General features: G+C 44.3%; 1 protein-coding gene across 1 annotated transcript in view; it reads right to left on the reverse strand.

Moving 5' to 3' along the window:
• Nucleotides 1–3,759: 3,759 nt before the first annotated feature.
• Nucleotides 3,760–25,340, reverse strand: part of Dnaja3 (DnaJ heat shock protein family (Hsp40) member A3) — a 37,413-nt gene continuing 15,832 nt past the window's right edge. Inside the window, 7 exon segments of the mRNA XM_033758524.1 lie at nucleotides 3,760–4,110; nucleotides 12,549–12,646; nucleotides 13,992–14,107; nucleotides 15,223–15,351; nucleotides 18,826–18,890; nucleotides 19,238–19,385; nucleotides 24,014–24,166. Coding sequence (XP_033614415.1) covers nucleotides 4,088–4,110; nucleotides 12,549–12,646; nucleotides 13,992–14,107; nucleotides 15,223–15,351; nucleotides 18,826–18,890; nucleotides 19,238–19,385; nucleotides 24,014–24,166 — 732 coding nt within the window. The 3' untranslated portion in view covers nucleotides 3,760–4,087.

A 25,340-nucleotide genomic window follows, 5' to 3' on the forward strand; every position in this document is an offset into this window, starting at 1 on the left:
AAAAATAAAAAAAAAAAAAAAAAAAAATGGTGGGCATGGTAGCACACACCTCTAATCCAGCACTCAGGAGGCCAAGGCAGGAGGATCTGCAAGATCAAGACCAGCATGGAAGACACAGTGAATTCAACGCCAGCCTGAACTACATAGCAAATCCCTGCCTCAAAAGTAAAAAATTTCTGGGCTATCCATATAATGGAATTACTACTCAGCTCTAAAAAGAATGGCATTCTGATACATGGATGAACCTAGAAAACGACATAGTAAAAGAAGCCCGACTACAAAAGGTCGCATGTAATTATTTCATTTCCATGAAATGTTCAGAAAGTAGATGAACAACTGGTAGAAACTTGCAGGCTTGCGGGAGGACTAACAGGAGTGAATACTAACAGGTAATGGTTTTTTTTTGTGCATGTCGGGTAATGAAAATGTTTTAAAATTGTTATGTTTGCCAAATAATTATGAACTAAAAGCCTCTGAATCATACACTCTAAATATGTGAATTGTATATGTGAATGACATCACAATAAAGCTGTTACCAGAGAGCTGAGGCAGCTTCTGTTTAAAACCCCCATGTGAAAACCCAGGGCCTGGCTTCTCTCGGAAAGGACTAATCTGGCAGCACTGGGTCTGGATTCCTTAGGAGCTGCCTTGGCTGGAGCTGAGAATTGTCCCCTCAACAGAGCAGCCAGTATCCACCACTCCCTGTGAATCCATCTCACTCTTTTTTTTTAAAAACCAGGGATCAAACTCAGGACCTTACGCTTGCAAGGCAGGCGCAGCACCATTCAGCTAAATCCCCAGCCCTTCCACCTCACATTTTGGTGTAAAGTTCCAGACTGGCTCCCTCTTGACCCTTTGAGAGGTTCATGCCAAATAAACAGCACTTCTAGTTAGAAGGTCTGAAATGCAGATTTAACAGCGAGCAAGTATGCTTAAACATGCCTCTGCAGGGCCGGGCATTTAGCTTAGTGGTTCATCTGCCTGCCTTGAAAGCACAAGGTCCTGAGTTTGATCCTCAGTACTCCAAAAAAACATGCCTCTGTAAAGTCTGACCAACAGTGCCGGGCAAAGTAGTCTGGTGCAGGGGCAGCTTCAGGACTTGTAGAAGTGTGGAGAGGATGCTCTTTTCTGTTTTGTTTTTTGGGACATGGTCCATGTAGTCTGAGTTAGCCTCAAACTCAGCAATCCTCCTGCCTCAGCCTCCTGAGTGCTTGGATGAAAAGGATTCCTGTTCATTGAAGGATTCTAATAATAGGAGGCAAAAGCCACTGCATCAGAACCTAGGTCAACTTCAAGGAGGGTGGCTCAGGGGCTGCAATTGAGGGCCAATTCCCAAGAGTGGACCTCACCCACTCTGAGATGTAACATTTCAGCAAATGCTACACATCCATCAACCTTTCTCACTATTCTCATCCCCAAAGACTCAGGGATCTACAGATAGTTCCCATCTCCCCCCAGGTTCTGGGGATTGAACCCAGGGCCTTTGCACTGAACCTTATCCCCAACCCCTTTTAAATTTTTTATTTTGGGACAGGGTCTTGCTAAGTCACTCCTACCCCCGCCTCCCAGAGTACAGGAATCACAAGACTGTACCAAATGCCTGCCCCCACCTTTGGTTTTGTTTTTTGCATTTTTACACATAATGTCTTGCACCCCAGCCCTAACTCAGACATACAAAGTTATCTGGAAATAGGTGTCCCAGGAGCTATGTGTGGGTATAAATTAAACGCAAGCCTAGAAGCAGCACCTAATTCTGCAGCTGTATAGCCACCTTCTCCCCTAGGAGGTTTTAGCATATCTGTAAGGGTGTCTCTAGACAGAAAATCCACCTTCCTCTTCCAAAATCCCTCTCCAGACTTCTGCTTTCCCAGGACAGGGTGGGAGAGAGACTTGGTTGACTTCTCCAGGAATAGATCTGGACTTTCCTTCATCAGTGCCCAGCCCTCTTCCCATGCCCCTGCTACAGCCCCAGGCTTAGCACAGCACCTGGCCACAATGCAAGTTCACACAGGGAGGCGATACTTGGCTGATGAATACGAGGAAGAATCTCAAGGACACAGAATGTCACCATAGAGCTTCTCTCACCCATCAGCCTTTCCCAATCTCTTCTCCACTCAGCACAATGAACCACTTACACTTATCCCTGTTCAGCCCAGAACACTGGTGTGGGCCTCCAGCTGTGCCACACATCAGGGTGTGCTAGGAGCCTAAACTAAACTATAATAAGCAAAAATTTAATTAAAAAAAAAACAAAAACCCGGGCGTGGTGGTGCACGCCTGTAATCCCAGCACTCGGGAGGCTGAGGCAGGAGGATCGCTGTGAGTTCGAGACCAGCCTGGGCTACATAGTGAAGTCCAGGTCAGTCTAAAGTACATAGTGAGACCCTGTCTCAAAAAAACATAACAAAAAAAATAATAAAAAAAACACAAAAGCTCTGAAAACAATGGAAAAAATCTCCCAAAGGACATGATGTGTGGGCTCTTAGTGAGTTTACACACGTTTCTCAACATGGGTTCTTAGAAAAAGTTAACTCAGTTCTGTTCTAGAACATTTTCTCCCATCAGCACACAGTCTCACAATCACAGGATCAGCACTGTTGGTGCCCAGGATCCACCTGGATGAAATCAGCTGCTTCTCTAGTCACCTCCAGCTGCTGACCTCTTTTAAAGAAATGACCACAGTTTAGGTTTTGAATATCTTTTGCACAAGATAATCTTATTTACATTGATACAGAATCATTTTACATACTTAAATCAGACACTAATATAATCTTTAATTTTGTAAATTATAAAGAAAAAAAGGGACTATTGAGAAATGTTTTTCATTAACGTGTTTTACACTACCAAGGACTGTGAACCATGTGGAAACTGCAGTGTGCTACTAGCAGAGGCTGGGGTCGGCATTTGTTTGCCCTGGCTGCAAGGTGGGGAAGCTTCACCGGCTTGGACTGTTTTTCTCTTGAACACAAATTTATGCAAGAGAAGATGATTCTTAGCACACACCTTGGAAAATACATGTTAGCAGTATAGGTGGTGAGAGCCAAGTCACTGGCTGGCAGGGCTCCAAGCTCCCACAGTGACAGATGTCTGCCTGGAACGGCCCAGTGGCTGCGGCTCAGAAGTGCAGCAGCTCTACCGCACTCAGCTAGAGTCACAGAATTCAACAGTATGGCTGGCCACCATCGGTGTGGGGTGCAAGGGTCTGTCTTGAAAAGTGGAACTTGCAGGGACTGTGTGGGCCTTTGGGAGCCTCCTCAGGGTCAAGCACACATTTTCCAGTTGCTTGGTACCTTGGGGAATTAAAAACAAACTCCAAGAGGAGGCCTGTGCAGAGCCTGTTGGGGGAGGATAGCACTGGTGGGGTGTGCAGCTCCGTTCATGATGAGACAACCTGTCAGAAGGACTCGTTCTAGGATCTCCTGGAGGTTTGCTGAGAGGAAAACGAATCATTTCACACCTTGCTGAGGTTTAAGGCTTCATTTTTTTTTTTTTTTTTTGTACCAAGGATCAAACTCAGGACCTTACGCTTACATGGCAGATGGCAGAACCACTGAGCTAAATCTTGGCCCTAAAGCTTTATTTTTAAATTGAAAGCATATCCTTTAATTCTTTAAGCTCTCCACTACATTTGATTCCAAACTAGAGTTTTAGTGCTTTAAGAAGTGTCCAAGCCGGGCATGGTGGTGCACGCCTGTAATCCCAGCACTCCGGAGGCTGAGGCAGGAGGATCACTGTGAGTTTGAGACCAGCCTGGACTGCATAGTGAGTTCCAGGTCAGTCTCAACTACATAGTGAGACCCTGCCTCAAAAAACAAAAAAACCAAGGAAGTGTCCAGTTGTCTCACCCTGCCTGAGCCAGAAGAGGTGCATCCCTTACTCACAAGCAGGAAGCTTCCACCAGCCCTCAGGTGCTACATTCACTGCCCAGGGGCTGTCCACTGTGACCTTTTTGTGCAGAGATGTCTTATTGTGTGGTTTTGCTGTTTCCTGGCAGCTGAGGGCTCTGCAGGCCAGGGGCTCAGTGCTGCTGCTCTGGAATCCTCATGTCTCTGACGCCTGGCCACAAGGAAGGACTGTTGCTCCCAGCCTAGTTTCCAGTGGATCGTTTTCCTGAGCCAAGGAGACAAATAGTTAAGTTTCACATCCCAGTGGGATCACATCACTAATCCTTGTAGAGTGGCTGTGCCAAGACAGGGTCAAGACCCTCAGTACCAGGGCAAACACAAACAACAAGACATCACAGTGCACAGAGCACAAGCACTACCCTGCAGCAGCCCCCAGGTTTGCAGTGCTGCCCTGCCCAAGCAGGATGGAAAGCTACAAAACCTGAGAGGGGTGGAGGGGATCTGAGTTCTAGGCCTGGCTCCGCCACAATTTTCCCTCTGTGACCGCTGGCAAGCTGGTCCCACCGCTGTGGAACTGAAAGCCCCTGGGAATTGGTTAAGGAGGACTGTGAGGTGGGAAAGAGCCTGAACTGAGTTAAAATCCATAAGGCTGGCCACTATAGCCCAGTCCAGCCGGGTGCCGGCTCACTGTCCCACACTCTGCTTCCAAGGGCTGAAAGGATGCCAGATTTACCATGGCTTGGACCGGTACCTCTTCCAACTCCTGGGGTGGGGTAGTGTGGGTATGACGTTGGTTAAAGTGAGAGAAAACAGGGATTAGTTCATAGGGAAACAAAGGGAAGGAACCTCATGGCTTCTCCTACCTCAGCTGGGATATCAGGAGGTAAACATTTTCTTAAGTTTGGAAAGGAATCCCTCGTCCTCCCCAGCCTCACGCCTAGCCTTGCTTCCTGTGGAGCTATCCATGGTCCTGCCACCTGGGCACAAACAGCAGAAAGAACCAGGGTCAAGGGCACACACCTCCCATCAATCACATTCCCACCCCTACCTACCCATGCCAGGCAGCCCAAGGCCTGGCACCCTAGGGGCAACCAAGTGCCACCCTAAGAAGAGAAGGGGCCACTCCCAAGCTGGCAAGGGCTGCCTCACTTATCAGACTGAAGCAACTGGGCTATACTCAGTCTTACTGTTTTCAACTGCTTAAGTCATGGACCCAAACTGAGGAAACAAGAAACACGAATAATGACCAGCTGTCGCTAATCTGAACGAGAATCACAAAAATAGATCTATACGCTCTCCCCTTCCAGGCAAGCCACACGGTTTACAAACATTGGCTCATCTAATCCTTAGTTTACCTTATTAGTAAATTTCATGAAGGAGAAAAACAAGGGGGACATAGAGAAGTTAGGTGATTTACTTGATGTCCCAGAACCAGCAAACAAGAGACAGAAATGAGTTGAAATCCAAGCTCTTAACCACTATGCTACTGGCTTTAAGATAAAATGCACACCAAGATAAGACCCTACCTTTAGGCCCAATAACCATATTCTGTATTGTATGGGTATACACATGACCTACCCAAGATACTCAGCAAGGGACCCATGGCCATGCAGAATCCTCTGATTCACGCACTTCATCTCAGGTATCACAACACCAGGTGGGACTGTATTTCCCAAGCAACTTCCCCTACATCCAGCTCCTAACTCTGACTGCTCCAGGTAAAGGGTAGCTATAGGCCCCAGGCTGAGACTAGAAGAAACCTGCTGCACAAATTCCTTAAAAATTTGCCTGTCACAGGTATTGAGGGCCAAAAAACATTTTCTCCCCTGAGATAATCTTGCTATGTGTTTTTTTCTGGGGTCTGGGTGGGGACAGGGGACTGAACTCAGGGCTTTGTGTTTTTGAGGTAAGCTTGGCACCAGAGCTAAATCCCTGGCTTATTATGTAGTTTGGGTTTTTCCCCTTCAGTAGCAGGATCAAACTCATGACCTTGAGCTTGCAAGGCAGGTGCAGTGCCAATGAGCTAAATCCCCAGCCCTGCTATGTAGTTGTTTTTGTTTTTTTGTGTTTTGTTTTTTGGTACCTGGGATCGAACTTGGGATCTTGTACCTGCAAGGCAGGCAGCAGAACCACTGGGCTAAATCCCCAGGCCCCTGCTATGTAGTTTTTAAGGCTGGTCCTGAACTCACTATGTAGCTCAGGCTGGCCTCGAACTCGTAGTGAACCTCCTGCCTCAGCTTCCCAAGTGCTGGGATCACAGGTTCACACCACCATGCCTGGCTGGGGCCAAATTTTCCTACAAGTTAAAGTAGAGACTTGTGTCAGCATTTCAGACTGCGGGGAACTTTATTTTGTTTTTGTTTGACAGGGTATCACTGTGTAGCCCAGGTTGGCCCTTAACTTGAAATCTTCCTGCCTCGGCCTCCCAAGTGCTGGGATTGTAAGCACACACCACCATTCCAGGTAGGTTGTGTTTTTATTTTTATTTTTTTGTACCGGATGGAACGCAGAGCCTTGAGCTTCCGAGGCAGGCAATGGAACCAGAGCTAAATCCCCGACTGATGTGTTTTGTTTTTTTTTTTTTAATTGAAAGTTTTTTAAAATTTTTTTTGGTGCCTGAGCTAAATCTTTGGCCCCTAGGGTGTGTGTTTTTTTGTTTTTTGTTTGTTTGTTTGTTTGTTTGCTACCGGGGATCAAACTCAGGCCTTTGTGCTTGTGAGGCAGGCATCAGAACCACTGAGTTGAATCCCCCGCCCCTGTGGTGTGTTTTTAATGTGCCAAGACACATACCTTGCACAGGGCACAACACAGTCTACATAGTCATGGTCCCCAAGAGCTCAGTCTGAGTCAGATGAGGACTTCAAGAGCGAGAGGCACAAAGCTCTGGGTGACAGGTCTCTGAGCAGGACTAGATAGCGTTCTCTTGGTACAGCACAGAGTGGGAACATAGCTCACTCCTCTGACCTGGCACTCACACAGCTCAGATGTCTCTCGCTGAATGAGATCTAGACAATTACTAACACATCTGGGTCACATCCAAGCTCCGGGTCTTCACAGACCTGGACCACGCCCTGCACAGTACCCTGCAGGTCCTATGAGCAGCACCTTCCCTGTTCATCCCATCTTTTTTTACAAAAAGGACTCTTCTGATACAAATCTACAAACCCCATGCTTTCTTCACTTGTGGGCCTCCTAAGACAAAGGAGACCTTGAGTTTTTAATTTTATTATGTCCCCAATAAATAGATGGCAAATCATGCAGTATGTGGGAACATTAATCATCCATGGTAGAGCTTCTAATATATGCCAGACACCATGTCATAGGCTCTACCCATCTGAATTTATTTAATCACACAGAAACCCAAGGAGACAGTACTGCTATTAGCTCAAATTTACAGATGGAGAAACTGAGATTCAGAGAGATGAAGTAATTTGCCTAAAGCTTTACAGCTAATAATAGTAGAGCTGGAACATGAATCATCTCATATCAGAACCCACACTCCTAACTAGTCTAAGTGGGTCAGAAAAAGTGACTGCTGTTTCCTTCTTTCCTTTTAACTCTGCCATTCTTGTCACCCAAAGTTCAATAAATGGTTTGTGTCCCATGGCCAGTGCTGTACTTGAGTCAGGTGGTCAAAGTCTGGGAGACTTAGAACAAACACCTAGTTAGCTGGTTAGTGATTCAAGAAGCACAATAACAAAACAGCAAAACCTACGCGTGTACCCTGAAATGTGTCTCATCTCCTACAATCAGAAAAACAATCTTATCTGTCCCTACTTTATCTTGTTTTTTTTTGTTGTTGTTGTTACTGAGGAGTAAACCCAGCACCTCACACACACAGTAGGCAAGCACTGTACCACTGGGCTAGATCCACGGCCCATTTGATTTTGTTTTAGACAAAATCTCACTCAGTTACCCAGGCTGGCCCCAAACTTGTGAGCCTCCCAAGTAGCTAGGATTGCAGGCATGTGCCACCACGTTCATCTTACCTGTCTCTACTGTAAACAGGGTTAATGGGCTATGGCTCCTATGGAAACAGGTTTACCATCAAGGAAGTCAAAGGACATGAAGAACTGACTTTGAAATTCTGAACCAAATGCCAGTGGCCGGCTGTGAGCACTGCACACAGATAATCCGATCTATAAATACACTACCCTTTTCCCTCTTTGAGCCATGATTTCTGAGGACTAGCTAGGGGAGGAGGGACCACCCTGTAGGATGACCTTGGTACTCAGGACACAAAAAGCTTTACTTCCAAATCCTCAAGTAAGGCTGGTACACAATACGTACTATCTGCATTTCAGAATAAACAGGAACTACTCTCCAGGGAAGCCATTCCAGCTGGAAAGCACCATACAGCACTCCTATTCTGTCTTTGGCCAGTGACCACAGCCAAAGGAGAGTAGCTCAGGCACCTGAGATACAAAGAGAGGTCAGGAAAGACTTTGAAGGTCCAGGACTTCCTGAGAGACCAGGCATTGTCTTCTAGGCCCTGAGACCGCTAAGAGTCCAAAGCACCCTACAACAGTCCTTGTTCACAGGTTGAAAAAGACACTCAGCTATTAATTAAGGGTTTCATCAGAAAACACAAATAAACAAACAAAGGTTGCTGGGTGTGTAGGTGCATACCTTTAACTGAGCCCTCGAGAGGCTGAGGCAGAAGGATACCTGTGAGTTCCCAGCCAGCCTGGCCTAAACAGTAAGTTTAAAGCCAGCTTGAACCCAGACTGTTTCAAAACAAAAACACGAGAAACAACCAAAGAGATACTAAACTCACCAAAAATTTTATTTTATTTTGGTACCAGGGATCGAATTAGGAACCTTGTGCTTATAAGGCAGACAGTGGCACAAATGAACCAAATCCCCAGCCCTCATCAAAAATTTTAGACCGGGGCCTGTGAGTATAATTCAGTGGCAGAGCACATGCTTAGCATGAGCAAGGCCCTGCATTCAATCCCAACCACCAAAACTTTTCTGTTAAGAAAACAAGTCTTCAAAGACATTCAGGAAGAGACGTGTATCTGTGAGCAACTCTGACCAGTCTCTAATGATGATCTAACTCACACGTTGACGGTCATGTTTTTGTGGTGCTGGGGATTGAAATCAGGGCCTCACACACCATACAATGCTCTACCACTAAGCCACCTCTGCAGCCCTTAAAGGCTACTACAAAATAACATGACAAATATGTGTTATACACATGTACCAACTCCACATGCTGAATGCTATCATTATGTACTACAAACTCACGTAGTAATAAAATTTAAATCGAACTTTATAAAAAAGTGATATGAGGACATGAGGACTTGGGATATGGCTCAGTGGTAAAAGGACTTTCTGGGGTGTGTGAGGCCTTGGGTTTAAGCCTCAGTACCATAGGGAGCTAAAATATGAGTTTCCTTTACTCCATAAACCACCACCAAGGGAATGCAAACTGTGTCCAGGAGAAGTCTAGTTGTATGGGCTGGGGATGTGACTCAGTGGCAGTGACGTTCCTTCACAAGTGCCTAACCAAGAATCTGACCCCCTGCATCACAAAAGGAGGAGAAAGAAGGCGGGGCAGGGAAAAGAAAGGGAGAGGAGGAGAAAGGAAGGAGAGGAAAGGTAGGGAGGAGAAGAGGGGAGAAGGGAGCAAAGGAGCAGGAGGGGAAAGGAGAAGAAAATTTAGTTGAGCACAGTAACACAGACCTATAATCCCTACTATTTAGGAGGCTGAGACAGAAGGATCACAAGTTCAAAGCCAGTTTGGCCAATTTAGCAAGCCTGTCTCAATATATACAAAAGAACAGAGCCGGGCGTGGTGGCGCACGCCTATAATCCCAGCACTCAGGAGGCTGAGGCAAGAGGATCGCTGTGAGTTTGAGACCAGCCTGGGCTACATAGTGAGTTCCAGGTCAGTCTCAACTACAGTGAGACCCTGTTTCAAAAAACCAAAAAACAAAGCAAAAACAAACAAACAAACTTTAATTAAAATAAATACCTAGGGATATAGCTCAATGACAGTTTGTCTAGCATGTCCATGGGCTTGATTCTCAATACCACAATAATAAATAAATACATACATAAATAAATAAAAAAACTAAGTGTGGTGGCACTCCAGAGGCTGAGGCTGGAGGATTGTGAGATCAAGGATAGTCTGGGCTACATAGCATGAACTGTCTCCAAACCAAACCATTGTAGTTGTGCTACATTCTTGAAATACGAAATTCAGGGGCTGGGGATTTAGCTCAGTGGTTCTGATGCCTGCCTCACAAGCACAGGGGCCTGAGTTCGATCCCAGGTACCAAAAAAGAAAAAAAAAGAAAAAGGAATTCAGGGTGCAATATATTTAAATGAATAAAATCTGCTATTAGTGAAGTTACTCAAAAGTGCACTGTAGGGCACTGTAGTTCAGTGGTGCCACCGCCTGCCTCAAAAGCACAGGTCCTGAGTTTAATCCCCAGTACAAAAAAACCCCACAAAAACCAAAAAACCAAAAGTGCACTGTAATATTCTATATGCAGTGTAATATTTCTATGTGGATTGCAAAAGTAACTTTTTTCACAGTGGCACACTGACAATATATTTTTCAAAGCCAAGCCAGGAAGATTCTCTCCCCATTCTGGGGGTCCAACCTGGGGGCACTCTACCACTCAGGAGCATCCTTAGTCCTTTTTGAGACAGAGTCTCACTAAGTTGCGCAGGATGTCCTGACACTTGCAATCCTCCTACTTTAGCCTTCCATGTAGCTGGGATTACAGGTTACAGGTGTATACCACATACAGCCAAATCTAAGATTAAATGCCATTTAGAAAGAAATCTAATCTGGTATACCTATTTTATTTTATTAGCAATTTTTCAGATATATTAAGGTTATACTGTATTTAATAAAACTATGTCATGAAGAATTTCCAAAGTGTTTACAAACTTTCTGGCACATAGGAGGTTCCTAATATATCTGGCTGAATAAAAGAAACTCATCACCAGCACAAAGAACTCCCCCAAAATCACAAAGGTTCCAAAGATGCTGACTATAATAATCAACTCTCACGATATCAGAGAGGGTGGACAACAACAAGTGGGCTGAGTAGGGTGGCACACATCTGTAATCCCATCACTGAGGGAGGCTAAGGCAGGAGGATTGCAAGTCTGAGTCCTAGCCGGCAACTTAGTGAGACCCTCTCACAAAATAAAAAACAAAAATGGTGGAAGATGTAGCTCAGTGGTACAGTACTTCTGGGTTTGATCCCCAGTACCATTTAAATTTTTTAAAAGAATCTGAGGAGCTGGACTGGGGATTTAGCTCAGTGGTTCTGTCGCCTGCCTCGCAAGCACAAGGTCTGGAGTTCCATCCCTGGTACCACAAAAAAAAAAAAAAAAGAGAGAGAGAGAGAGAATCTGAGGAGCCGTTAATATCCAATATTCTAACGTGGTAAAACATCCACCCTTTGAGTTTTCTACTGGACAGGAAGGGAAAATAACTATATAAACAAATATCACATGACACACAACTGCAGGGACACATGGCTTTCAGGAAAGAGAAGCTGGACAATCAGAATAACTAGTCTCACAACCTTACTAGATCTGAAACTTTTTTTCTGTGTGATACCAAGGATTGAACTCTGGACCTTGTGCTTGGCAGGCAGGTGTAGTGCCACTGAGCTATATCCCCAGCCCCTGAAAGTAATTTTTTTAAAGCCAGTGTGGAGGTACAAGCTTGTAATTCTAGCACTATGTGAGGCTGAGGCAAGAGGATCCCAAGTTGAAGCTGAGTGTATGTAAAGTAGTTACTTATTAAGAAGGAAGGGGAGGAGAAAGGGGAGTAAGAGAAGGGGAAGGGGAGAGGAAAAAAAAAGAGAAGGAGGAGGAGGCAGCCTGCCCTGACCAATTAAGAGGCCCCCTTTTCCCTCAAATTGAGGGTCTGAGCCAGGCATGGTGGCACAAGCAGGTAATCCCAGCACTTGGGAGGCTGAGGCAGGAGGATCGCCATGAATTTGAGGCTACCCTGGGCAACATAGTGAGCTCAAAGCAAGCCTGTATTACAAAGCAAAACTGTCTCAAAAAAAAAACAAAAAAAACAAAACAAACAAAAAAAAACTGCATCTGCAGGTGCCATGGCCGAAGCTCCAGCCACCAGGTATGTTGATATCAAATCACCAATATGCAACCACACTCCTCCAACAAAGCATAGCACATGAGCTCAGGTAAGTAATATATTATTCACTGCAGGATAAATTCAAAGTTAATCTTCTCTGAAAGGCAGACTGAGCCCTCTGATAGGGTTTTTATGCTGTGGTTGCTGTTTATCAGACACACTGCAATCCTGGCCAAGGGTTCAGGGCCAAAAATACACAAATTTCTCCAGTTTCATCTCCTCCTTAAATTGTTACAATGACCTCTCATGTGGGGAAGTTCCCAAGGTCATGAGGCAAGTGGCAGAACCAAGGCTAGAACTCAGAACACCAACTCTGAGACACACAGAGCTGCCTGGCAGGAACCACCCAGCACTTTTCTTAGCACACAGATGCATGCAAAGAAGGGAAAGAAACTTTCACTGGGGGCCACTGCTCTACCACAGCTGTTCCTGCCCCCAGCTCTTTCAACAGTACTTTCTGGGGCTTCAAGACTCCCAAGTAGTAACCCCCACACACTGCTCCAAACTGTCTACCTTCAGAGGAACTTACAGGCCCCACTGTGCAGCCACAACACCTCCAAACCCCTTACCTGTGCTTGTGTGGGTGACACCATTCACTGTTCCCTCCACATCAGTCTCATCCTCAGCGTAGCTCAGGATCAGGTTCTGCTGCCGGCTCGTTAGTCTCCTGTGGACCCAGCAGAGTTAGCGGCCAAGCACTTCCTCAGGGCAGCTCTTCCACAGACAAGCATGCTACAGCCAAGAACTTCAGTATGTGGGAAAGTGGCACCCCAACCGGGGAGCAGTACATACCACATTAATTAACCTCAAACTCGTGTAAAGAAGAGCTCCCAGCCTGGCACAGTGGAGCAAATTGTTAATCCCAGTACTCTGGGAGACTGAGGTGGGAGGACCACCGTTTGGACCAAAACCTGGGCAGGCAACACAGTGACACAGACTTTTTATGGCTCAAAATAAAAAATAAAAAGGGCAGGTTGGGGATTTAGCTTAGTGGTCCCACCGCCTGCTTTATAAGCACAGGTCCCTAATTTGATCCCCAGTACAAAAATAAATAAATAAGTAAATAAATGAATGAATGAATGAATAAATAAATAAAAAGGGCTGGGAATGTAGCTCAGTGTGAAGTACCTGGGTTCAATCCTCAGTACTGGGAGGAAAAAACAAAGACAAAAGCAAGCTTCTAAAATGCCCCAAATTGTTTAAACAACCATTACTATGCTGTGCTAGATACAGTTTGTAGGTGATAGAGATGGGGTGAGAGGGTATCACAAATGCCTGTGAAGCAGGTAAAAAATTATCTAATTGCTGGGCATGGTGGCACACGCCTGTAATCCCAGCACTCGGAAGGCTGAGGCAGGAAGATCACTGTGAGTTCGAGACCAGCCTGGGCTACATAGTGAGTTCCAGGTCAGTCTCAACTACACAGTGAGACCCTGTCTCAAAAAACAAAGAAAGAAAAATTATCTAATTAATCTCACAAAAAGAACAAGTGCCAGAAACTGGCCTCCAAAGAGGAGCTGGATATACCCTGCCCACAGCACTCTGCCCACAAGACAGTAAGACCAAACAGGTGTGGTGGCACACGCCTATAATCCCAGCACTCAGGAGGCTGAAGCAAGAGGATTGCCATGAGTTCCTGGCCAGCCTAGGCTATATAGTGAGTTCAAGGCCGGCCTGAACTGTATATCAAGACCTTGTCTCAAAAAAAAGACAGCAAGACTGGCTGGGGATTTAGCTCAATGGTTCTGCTGCCTGCCTCACAAGCAAGAGGACCCAAGTTCAATCCCTGGTACCAAAAAAAAAACAGCAAGAGCTAAGTATCTCTGATGTATCTGTGAAGTGAAGTGGACAGGGTTGGGACACATCCAACTTCGTCGGAGAAGGCAGCTGCCCAAGCCAAGAGCTCACAGGTACCTTAACTGCTGGGTGCAGGATCTGGCAGATGAATGGCTTAGTAGGCACCCACTTGGTAGATGAGTGTGTGCAGGGTTTGGTGCTCTGGAAGAACTTACTTTGGAACTCTGATCTTGACATGAATGTAGTGGTCGCCATAGCCATAGCTATTAATCCGTGGGATTCCTTTCCCAGTCAAGCAAATCTTCTGGTCTGTCTGAATCCCAGAGGGGATCTATAGAGAAAGGAAAGCGGTGATGTTCCCTGGTCCTCACTGTCCCAAAGTAAACATTTTCATTATGCAGAGACAATCTTTTTTTCCAACACTGAGGACTGAACCTAGGGTTGCACATGCTAGGCAAGTGCTTCACAACTGAGCTACATTCCCAGCCCCACAAAGACAATCTTGAAAGAACTCCTTAAAAAGGACTTATACTCAGGCATCTGCAGCAAGCCTGACAGCAATGACGTGGAAACTGGTTGAGATGCAGTCTTCCCAGAGCAGAGACTATGACAAGGTCTTAAGGTTAAGAGCTGTAGTGCCATAGGCCTAGAAAGTGAGGGGAGAATATATGAGAACAGCTGGGCATGGTGGCATATGCTTTTAATTCCAGCACTTGGGAGGCTGAAGCAGAAAAAGCACTAGGAGTTCAAGCTGGGCTACATCATAGCGAGTTTAAAGCTAGCCTGAACCATATGGTGACCCTGTCTCAAAAAAAAAAAAAAAAAAAAAAAAAAAAAAAAAAAAAAAAAAAAAAAAAAACCAAACAAACAACAATAACAACAAAACCAGAGACAGACTTAGGAGCACAGGCAGGACACTATATCCACAGGGTCCATCTTCATGGGAAGAGGCCACCTCAAAGTCCCTTGCATACAGAAGCTATAGAAGGCTCTGAGGCAAATACAAAAAGTGGTAGACTTGGACATGGGAGTGAGAGGTATGGTTGGACACAGAAGGATGTCCATTGTGGCTGCTACTAAAATCAGAGGTGGCCAAACGGATGAGATACAGCCCCAGAGGCATCTGCTTTCACAGCCAGACCAGCAAAGAGCACCTACTACAACTGTGCACCTTGCATCGTGTGTGCACCCAGTCTCCAGGCCTGCGGACCTATGGAGGAGGGGATGGCAAAGAAGAACCACTCCCCACAGTGATCACACAGCAAGTCCTGACCTGTGATTCTCACCCAAGAACAGCCTAAAACTCCCAGTGCCTGCCCTCAAGCCTGTTCTCCCCTCAGCACTCTTGACACACTTGACTTTCAGATTTCAGACCATGTCAGCCATTGCCCATTTCAGAGAAAAGAGCAAGTACCACAGAGGTAAATATGTTCTATGATCTCTTACCGTTACATTGATTGTCTCGTACAGGCCCTGAGCTCTGGCTGTTCCCCCAAGAAGAGCCTGAGCTATAGAAATAAACAGGTCAGAGTGGATGTCTGCACCGTCCCTCCGGAACACGGGGCTTTTCTGCACCTAAGACCAAACACAAGATGAGTGTTGACCACCAAAGAAGCCCTGTCTGAGGCTGGACATGAGCTGCATGTCTCATGAGGCCTAAGATCAGAACTTCACATACTTTATCACCTTCAATATTTAAAGAACAGCATCAAAAAATATACTTGCCAGCTGGGTGTGGTGGCGCACACCTGTAATCCCAGCACTTGGGAGGCTGAGGCAGGAGGATCACTGTGAGTTCGAGACCAGCCTGGGCTACATAGAGTGTTCCAGGTCAGTCTCAACTACACAGTGAGATCCTGTCTCAAAAACAAAACAAAAACAAAAACAAAAAATATACTCACCAATGGGAGACAGCACCCCACAGTTCAGAGGGGTAACAGACTCTACAGCCACACCTTCAATGAAACAGGTCTAGGTTTCTTCAGCTTCCACATAAATCAATTGAAAAGGAAACTGGGAATGATGGTATACGCCTGTATCCCAGTAGTCAGGAGGCTAAAGCAGGAGGATCTAAGTGAGTTCAAGGCCAGCCTGGGCTACATAATGAGTTCAAAACCAGCCTAAATTACATAGACTCTGACTGAAAAAACAAACTATAATGCGAGTCACGGTGCAATGCCTGTAATCCCAGCACTCAGGAGGCTGAGGCAAGAGGATTGTGCAGAGTTCAAGGCCAGTCTGGGCTACATGGTAAGTTCAAAATCAGGCTGAACCATATAGAAAGACCCTATCTCAAAAAACAAATTGTAAAGCACAATAAGAATAAAAAGTGGCTGGGTCAGGGATTTAGCTCAGCGGCACTGTGCCTGCCTTGCAAGCGCAAGGTCCTGAGTTCCATCCCATACCAAGACAAACAAAACTGGCTATATGAACATTATTTTTATTTTAAAAAATTTTTAGGGCCAGGGATTTGGCTCAGTCATTCTGCCACCTGTCTTGCAAGCACAAGGGTCGGAGTTCAATCGCTGGTACCAAAATGGGGGGGGGGGGGGCATTTGTGCTTTCAAGGTAGGTGTGGTGCCACTGAGCTAAATCCCCAGCCCTGAACATTATTTTTGAATTTTACTTTATTAGAAAGAATGGAGAAACATAGACTAATATATCTTCAGAAGTGAAAATGAAGGGCTGGGGATTTAGCTCAGTGGTGCTGCGGCCAACCCCACAGCACAAGGTCCTGAGTTTGATCCTTGGTACCAAAAAAAAAAAAAAACAGAAAGAAAAAAAAGTAAAAAGTATTTTCTTGCAGATGGTTATTCAATACAAACTGCCTTCAAAACTGACTGGCAGAGCCAGGCAAGGTGGTGCATGCCTGTAATACCAGTACCTGGGAGGTTGAGGCATGAGGATCACCAGGAGTTCAAGGCCAGCCTGGACTACATAGTGAGAACCTGTCTCAAAAAACAACAACAAAAACCAAAAAGAAACAAAACTGACTGGCAACACTGGAATTTATTTCATTTTATAAATATTATTTTGTGTATTTATATATTCTCTACCCTCAATGTTTCTCTCTCTTGTCTCTATTATTAGATGGAAAGAGAAGCTGAATTTTCTACCGCTTTGTTTAAAGACTGGCTTCCAGGTCTTTTGCCTTCATCTTTCTTTCTTTTTTTGTGATACACAGAATAGAACCCAGGACCATGGATATGCTAGGCAAGTGCTCTGCTGCTGAGCTGCACACCAGCCCCTGACATCATCTTTAATCTGTCTAGATTTACTTTTCACATTGTTTTTGTTTGTATTCTGTTGCTGTTGTTGGTTTGCTTTGTTTTTTAAAGTACTGGGAACTGAACCTAGACCTACTGTACATTTTGTTGTTATTTTATTTTGTGAGATGGACTTAATGAATAGTATAGTATATGCTTGCAAATTGGGTACAACCAGAATCCTCAAACGAATTCTGCAACCAAAATCATGTAAAGAACGAAGTTCATGAACCAAGGTACCACTGTATTTGTCCAGGCTGGACCTAAACCTCTGAGCTCAAGTTATCCTCCTGCCTCAGCCTTGGTAGTAGCTGGAATTATAGGTACTTGGACACTAGGCCCAGCTTTTGCCTTTATTTTCTTTTTCTTTTTTTTTGTTGTTTTTTGAGACAAGGTCTTACTATGTAGCCCAGGCTGGTCTCGAACTCAGAGCAATCCTCCTGCCTCAGTCTCCCAAGGGTTGGGATTACAGGCATGTGCTATCACACCTGGCTTTACCTTTATTTTAAATTATGAAATATCGCTGGGCGTGGTGGCACACACCTGTAATCCCAGCACTCGGGAGGCTGAGGCACAAGGATCGCTGTGAGTTTGAGACCAGCCTGGGCTACATAGTAAGTTCCAGGTCAGTCTCGACTACATAGTGAGACCCTGTCTCAAAAAACCAAATTAAAAACAAATGAAATATCTCACATAGAAAAAACCTGAAACTAAATCGCAAACACAATGTAGCCACATGTAGTTTAAGCAATAAAATAGCACAAAGATGACCTTCTTGTTGCTCCTCAGTTAATCACTGCCCTGAATTCATTATTTATCATTCCTACAAGCATGACTTTACTTTTGCTATGTATTTCCATTTCCCTAAATAACATTAAATCCATCTCATGTGCTGGAAAATATGTAGATGGTGTCCTATCCTGTGTAACCTCTTGAGACCTGCTCTTTGGTGTGTCATTAATAACTGAGGCATCTCATGTTCACACATATGGCTCTGAGTCTTCTTTTGGGGGCGTTGTTTGTTGTTTTGTTTTTATGAAACAGAATCTATGTAATTCACACTGGCCTTGAACTCACAGAGATCCTTATGCCGTTGCCTCCCCAGAGTACTGGGATTACCACCTCACCTCACCCGACCAGTTCTTTCTTCTTCTCCTTTTTTTTGAGACAGGGTCTTATTCAAACTGACCCTGAACTCACTATGTAGCCCAGGCCGGCCTCAAACTCAAGGCAATCCTGCCTCAGCCTGTCAAGTGCTGGGATCACAGGAGTGTGTCACCACGCCCAACTAGGTTCTTTCTTCTTGATGGCCCTGCAGTACTCTGTGACACAGCAGTTAGCTAAGTCATACTTATGCTTGCTTGCTTGCTTTCCTTCTTCTTCTTCTTTTTGCTTTTGGTTTTTTTGAGACAGGTCTCGCTATATAGCTCACGATGGCCTCAAACTCATGGCAATTCTTCTGCCTCAGCCTCTTGAGTGCTGGGATTATAGGCGTGTACCACCATGCCAGTCATTCTCTTATTCAAAGACAGCAGGTAGAGTCAGGCATGGTGGCGCGGTGGTACATACCTGTAATCCAACCACCGAGGGAGACTGAAGCAGGAGCTTCGCGAGTTTGAATCCTGCCAGGGAAACTTAGGACACTTTGTCTCAAAATAAAAAAGTAAAAATAGAAAAGGAAAGTACACCCACAATGATCCTACCTCATGCCAACCAGCAGCCTCGACAGCACTCACTCCAGGAGAGCAAGGGCTTGACAGAAGCTGTGGAGGAAGGTACATACCCTGAATGTGATAAAAATTTCTCGTTTCCCCACAGGCATCCTCACAGTCTGGCCATCCTCAACTCCTAGAAGAATCAGAATCCCAAAGAGAGTAGTTATAGTGGGACCTCCCACAGCACTTTATACCCAAGACCCACTACTTCCTTACTCAATCCCGTTAATGCTGGCCTCAGTGCCTGAAGAGGGGGACAAAGGAGATGAAACCAGGGGAAAGGGGCTGCTTCCTCACCACACAGGAGCACAGATATGCATTTTAAGGATGACTGGAGCAAAGATAGAGATTCAAGAAGATTCTAGTGCCTTCTCCAGACCAGGGCTCTAGAGACTCGACCTCAGCTTCTGCCAACAGCCACACCTCATAGGAAATGGTAGCCTCGGTCTTGTCCTAGGCACAGAGAACCTGGGAGCCCACCTGCAGGCACAGGGATCATTACTCGCTTCTTCTGCTTGGCTTGTCCTGTTCCTCTGCAGATCACACACGGATTTGTGATGGTAGAGCCACGGCCACCACATCTTCGACATGTGGAACGCATCACAAAAGGGCCCGTGTTAATGGTTTCCTGATGAAAAAGAGAAAAATGTAAATATGTAGGTAAACTGATACATGAGGAGACTGTTTCATTAAAGGCTTGTATCTTATATGCATGTGCCTAAAAGCACAGGAGCAGGGCTCACACTAGTAGAACACATCAATTTCTCACCTCCAGATCACCACACTGCTGACAGAAGAAACATGAGACACTGCGTGAAAACCTCAAGAGCTGAGCAATACATTTAAAAAGGTGATTCCCTCACTAATTACAAAAGTGACAGTTGGGAAAACATAGGCAAGAGAAGAAAGTGACAGATGGATGCAATCCCTCCTCTCCCCAGCCAGAGCTGTCATGCTGCTCACTGAATCTGCGACTCCAAGGCTGAAGTCTGTATCCTGGCTCTTAACACCCAAGGGTCCTAATTCTGCTCCTCCTAATTAAAGGTAAGAAATGTAACTTGTTCAAAATGGTTTGGGGAAGTCTTCAGTGGGAACTGATCTGCTGACGTGAAAAAGAAACACACACCATGGGGCCAAATACCCAGGATTTGAACTCAAGCTGACAGTGCAAACACATACACTGTCACATACACACTCTCACACATGCTCCTCCAGGAACAACTTTTCCCTTTTTCCCCATATCAAACCTCCCCTTAGCCGGGCATGGTGGCGCACGCCTGTAATCCCAGCACTTGGGAGGCTGAGGCAGGAGGATCGCTGTGAGTTCGAGACCTGGGCTACATAGTGAGTTCCAGTCAGCCTCAACTACATAGTGAGACCCTGTCTCAAAAAACCAAAAAAAACAAACCTCCCCTTATTCCATTCTTCAGGAGACCCCCAGCCACTCCCAGAGCTGGTGGATACTTAGGATATGAACCACTCCCATCAACCCTTACTTGATATATAGAAACTGGATGTCTTTTTAACTTTTTCAAACTGGGTTGGGGGCAATGAGGACATTATCAGATGTAGGCTTGATGTGGAAAATCAAAGAATATAGAAATAGACGAAGAAAGTGTTATTCATTTTTCCTTCATTCTAACTTCACAGCAACTAACTTTTTTTTTTTGAGACAGGGTCTCACTATGTAGTTGAGACTGACCTGGAACTCACTATGTAGCTCAGGCTGGTCTCCAACTCACAGCGATACTCCTGCCTCAGCCTCCTGAGTTCTGGGATTGCAGACGTGCACCACGACGCCGGGCTAACAAACTCTTTTTGTTTGTTTTGGTGTTGGGGATTGATCCTAGGGCCTCATACATTTGCTCCCACTGAGCTCTATCCCAGTACAATCTTTTTTTTTCCTTTCTTTGTGTGTGTTCTCACTGATTCATTACATTGCTCAGGCTGAGCTCAAATTTGTGAAACTCTTTCCCAGCCTCCCAGGGTGCTGGAATTACAGGCATGCAGTACACCATGCCTGGTTTGGAGTATTCTTTCAACAACTGTCTCTCTCCATAAATGTAAAAAATTTATAAAGAATATATATTATATATATCATTCTGGAATTTTATTTTATTCTGTCTTTCCATCTGTCTGTCCCTCCCCAACCCTCAGCGCTGGGAATTGAACTGAGGACTTTGCATGTGCTAAGCACACATTCTAGCATTAAACTGCATTCCTACTACTGACAATGCTAAGTACCAAACTCCTGTAAGCTGGAATATTTGCTACATGGTATGAGTTAACAATTCTGAAGCTCCTTTAGTGTGTTATCAGGTTGAGGAAATGAGTAAATACATCAAAGATAATCAGGGCCAGATGTTTCTTTGTTAGAAGAAAATTATAAATATGCAAGCATCAGGTTGAACTCATGGCTTGTGATAGATATGTACATAGGTATGTACATATGTATGTATGTGAATACAGACTTGTAAAGAGATGTACAAATGTGCATGCCTATCTATATATGTGCACACACATATTTTTTTCCTGGCTCAGTCTGCTGAAGGGCTTCCTAGGATTGAAGCACTAGGAGCAATGAGCACACTAGATCTCAGATCATGGTCTCATGATCCGTTAGATACTAGCACAGTTAGATACTGTGGTAATAGCTAATCCTAGGACTAAAGCAGATCAAATACAAATAAGTTTAGCCTAGAACACCTCGTCCAGATGGAAAGTAAGGAATTACTGAAAGTATCACTGACCATTTTAAAAGGACACAGGCTGGGTGTGGTGGTGCACGCCTATACTGCCAGCACTTGGGAGGGTGACCCAAGAGGACTGCCACAAGTCTGAGGCGAGACTGGGCTGAACTACAGAGCAAGACCAAAAACAGTCTGAGGCCAGGGATTTAGCTCAGTGGTTCCGCCATCTGCCTTGCAAGTGCAAGGACCCAAGTTCAATCCCCGGTACAAAAAACAAAACAAAAATCAGGTGAAAGACTTAGATATTGCTTGAAGTATAATGATTTTTTTTTTCTTTTTGGTAACTGTTTTATATAATGCATACTTATAGAACAGTATAAAGATCCAACTCCCTCATTCCTTTTATCCAGATTCACCCATTTTATGTGTGTGTGTGTGTGTGTGTGTGTGTGTGTGTGTGTGTGTGTGTGTGTCTGTGCGTGGGTGTATGGTTTTTTTTTTGGATACCAGGGATCAAACTCAGGTCCTTGTGCTTGGGAGGCAGGTGGTGGAACCACTGAGCTAAATCCCCAGCCCAACATAAATATTCTTTTATGTACCCACAGTATAGTTCTCAAACTCAGGAAATTTTATATTGATACAATATCATCATCTGTGTTTCAAGTTTTTTCAATTGTCGTTTTTTTTGTTCTACATTTGATGTTTACAAGATAGTGTCTCACTGTATATTCCAGGTTGACTGACCTCACCACATAGCCCTGGTTCACCTTGAATACACAGTGATCTTAGTGCTGGGATTACAGCTGTGCACCACCACTCCCTCTGAACTGTCTTTATATTCTAAGTTTTTCCTGGTCCAGAACCCAATCTAGAATTGTGTAGAATTTGGCTGTCATATCTTTCATTTTTGTGTGCATGTATGTGTATATGTAAGTGTATGCGTTATTGGGTTGAACTCAAGAGTCTTTATACTGAGCCCACCCTTCCACCCACCTGCCTGTCCTCCCTCCCTCCCTCCCTCCCTTCCTTTCGAGGTAGAGTCTAAGTTGTCCAGACTGGATGGGAACTTGTGATCCACCTGGCTTAGCCTCACAGAGTGCTGGAATTATAAAAGGTGCTACCATGCCCAGCTAGTCTCCTTTAATCTGGAACTATTTCTCAGTCTTTTTTCTTTTATGAACTTGGCATTTTTGAAGACTGCAGGGCATTTAATAGAATCTCCCTTGATTTGAGTTCGTAAGATACAGATTTTTTTTGGCAAAAACATCACACAGAGAAAAACAAAACAAAACAATACCAGAGAAGATATGTTCTTTTCAGTGGAACACATGAGGAGCCATAAGATGTCAGTTTGTCCCATTATTGACATCATTACAATGATGATGATTATTTGTTAACTAGTTTTCAGCCTTCTTTACTATAAAATTGTGCTTTTCCCTTGAAATTAATAAATTGTGAGGTATCTTGAGACTGTATAAGTGTTCTATTCCTCAGACTTTTATCCACTAGTCTTTTCATCTATTGATAATTCTTTTTTTTTTCCCCTCATTGAGTTTATTGGTACATTTTAGGTATACAGTACAGTTACATTCATTATTGGAATCTTGTACCTTTACTGTGACAGGTCTTGGTTCTCATTTTTTCCCCTTGTCCCTGCCCTCCCTTCACCCCTCCTCCCCTCCCACTTTACAAACACTTCATTTCCATTTTTTCATTTTCTCATATTTTTTCTTTGATAATTCTTACTTAAGTTATTTATTACCACAATGGTTGCAAAAGGGTGATTTTCTAATTCCAGCATCCTGTCTGTGTTATTAGTTGGAATTCTATTTATTTATTTTTATTTTAAAATTATTTTATTTTACTTATTTATTTTGGGGTTTTTTTGTTTTTTGTTTTTGGTGCTGGGGATCAAACTCAGGACCTTGTGCTTGCAAGGCAGGCACAGTACCACTGAGCTAAATCCCTGGCCCCTATTTTGAGTTTTTTTGAGACATGGTCTCACTATGTATTTCAGGTCAGCCTTAAAACTGGCCTTGAACTCACACAAATCCTCCTGCCTTAGCTTCCTGAATGCTGGGATTACAGGTGTATGCCACCACAGCTTGCAGCTGACATTTAAAGACTTTCTCTTTTCCATTTATTAGTTTATATCAGTATGAATTTAGGGATTCTTTCTTTATTCACTGTGTTACAATCTGCATAGTTACTTTAATGTTCAAATTATCTCTGAGGAAGTCTTTTGGGGCTCAAACTGGCCTGTGAAAAATTTTTTTTTTTTTTCTTTTTGGTACCAGGGATCGAACTCAGGACCTTGCCCTTGCAAGACAGGCGGAAGAATCACTGAGCTAAATCCCCTCCCCGGATTTTCAAATTACCTAAATATCCCAAAGTGCATTTTCTGACCAAGACAGAGCACTACTGGAAAAACGAAGAAAGCTCCAGATTAAACAGTCTTCCTACGAACTCTCAAGGTCGCAGGGACGCCTGAATAAGCACCCACAGGAGCAGAGAAGAAAGGAATAGTGGAGATGGCAGGGAGGATGGGGCTCCACAGCGCCCTTACCATGCCGGAGCCATTGCAGTAGTGGCAATGCTGCACCTTGGTGCCAGGCTCATTCCCCTTGCCATCACAGCGATCACAGGTATCCATGATGTTCACGGTGAACTCCTTGTTGACACCCTTGGCAGCTTGATTGAATGTCAACTCCATGATGTACTAAAGAAACCAAGGTATAGTTTGTCATTCTCCTCTTTACAACTACTACCGATGCCCTGCTTCACAAGGATAGGAGGATGCTTCTATCCTTGTAGAAACTTTTCTTTTGGTACCGGGGACTGAACTCAGGACCTTGTCCTTATGGGGCATGCAGCAGAACCACTGAGCTAAATCCCAGGCCCTGTAGAAACTATTTAACTACTGTACTTAGCAGTACTTGTATTCTGCCAGGTGAGAGTGGGTGGGACTCATGTACCTATTCCTGGCCTACTCCTCAATATTTTTAAGGGACAGTATATGTCCTTTTTTTGTTTTTGTTTTTGTTTTATGAGACAAGGTCTCACTCCATAGTTCAGGCTGGCCTCGCTCGCACTCACAGCAATCCTCCCAAGTGCTGGGATTATAGGCACGTGTGACCATGCCTGGCTACAACATGTCTTAATTTAAGTGAAAATATACTTTTCACAGCTAATGATTTTATGTAGTACTTGTTATATTTTGGTCTATAATAGCTCCCAAAGGCTTAAAAGATTTGGTCACCAACCTGATGCTGCTTAAAGGTAGTGGAATCTTTAAGAGATGGAGCCTAGAGGAAAGTTATAGGTCACTGAGGACATGTCCTCAGTGTGGGTCATGGTTCCTCTCTTTTTTTTCCTTTGTAGCTGTCATGAAGTGAAAAACTTTTTGCTCTATCATGCGTACCCTGCAATGATATGCTTCCTGATCATAAACCCATAAATGATGGAGCAAACTGACTAGGGACTGAAACCTTTGAAACCATAAGCCAAAAAACCTTTTCTCTTTTTCATATTTCAGGTATTTTGTTACAATATGGAAAGCTGAGTAACAACGCTTACTAAAACCTGAACTGTGCACAGTCATAATTTAAATCATGAAACATTTCTCCTTCCTCTTCAACTCTGACAAAATCTTATTAAGGACATAAGTATGAAATGCAAATAAATGATTCATCCATGAAAAAAAAAAGAACATAATTATGAAAGATTCAGCAGCATCTTCCTGCAGGATTGAGCTCCCATACCCAAGTAGCTCACGCATAAATTACAGACTCTGAGGACTGTAAGTACTGCCTCACTAAGCAACTTTCAAGAATATAATTGAAATGGATATAATGAGTGATATCTATAGGATTTTTTTTTTTTTTTTTTTTGGT

This window comes from Fukomys damarensis, unplaced genomic scaffold (genome assembly GCF_012274545.1).
Source record: "Fukomys damarensis isolate Sample0158 unplaced genomic scaffold, DMR_v1.0_HiC HiC_scaffold_34, whole genome shotgun sequence".
Lineage (NCBI taxonomy): Eukaryota > Metazoa > Chordata > Mammalia > Rodentia > Bathyergidae > Fukomys > Fukomys damarensis.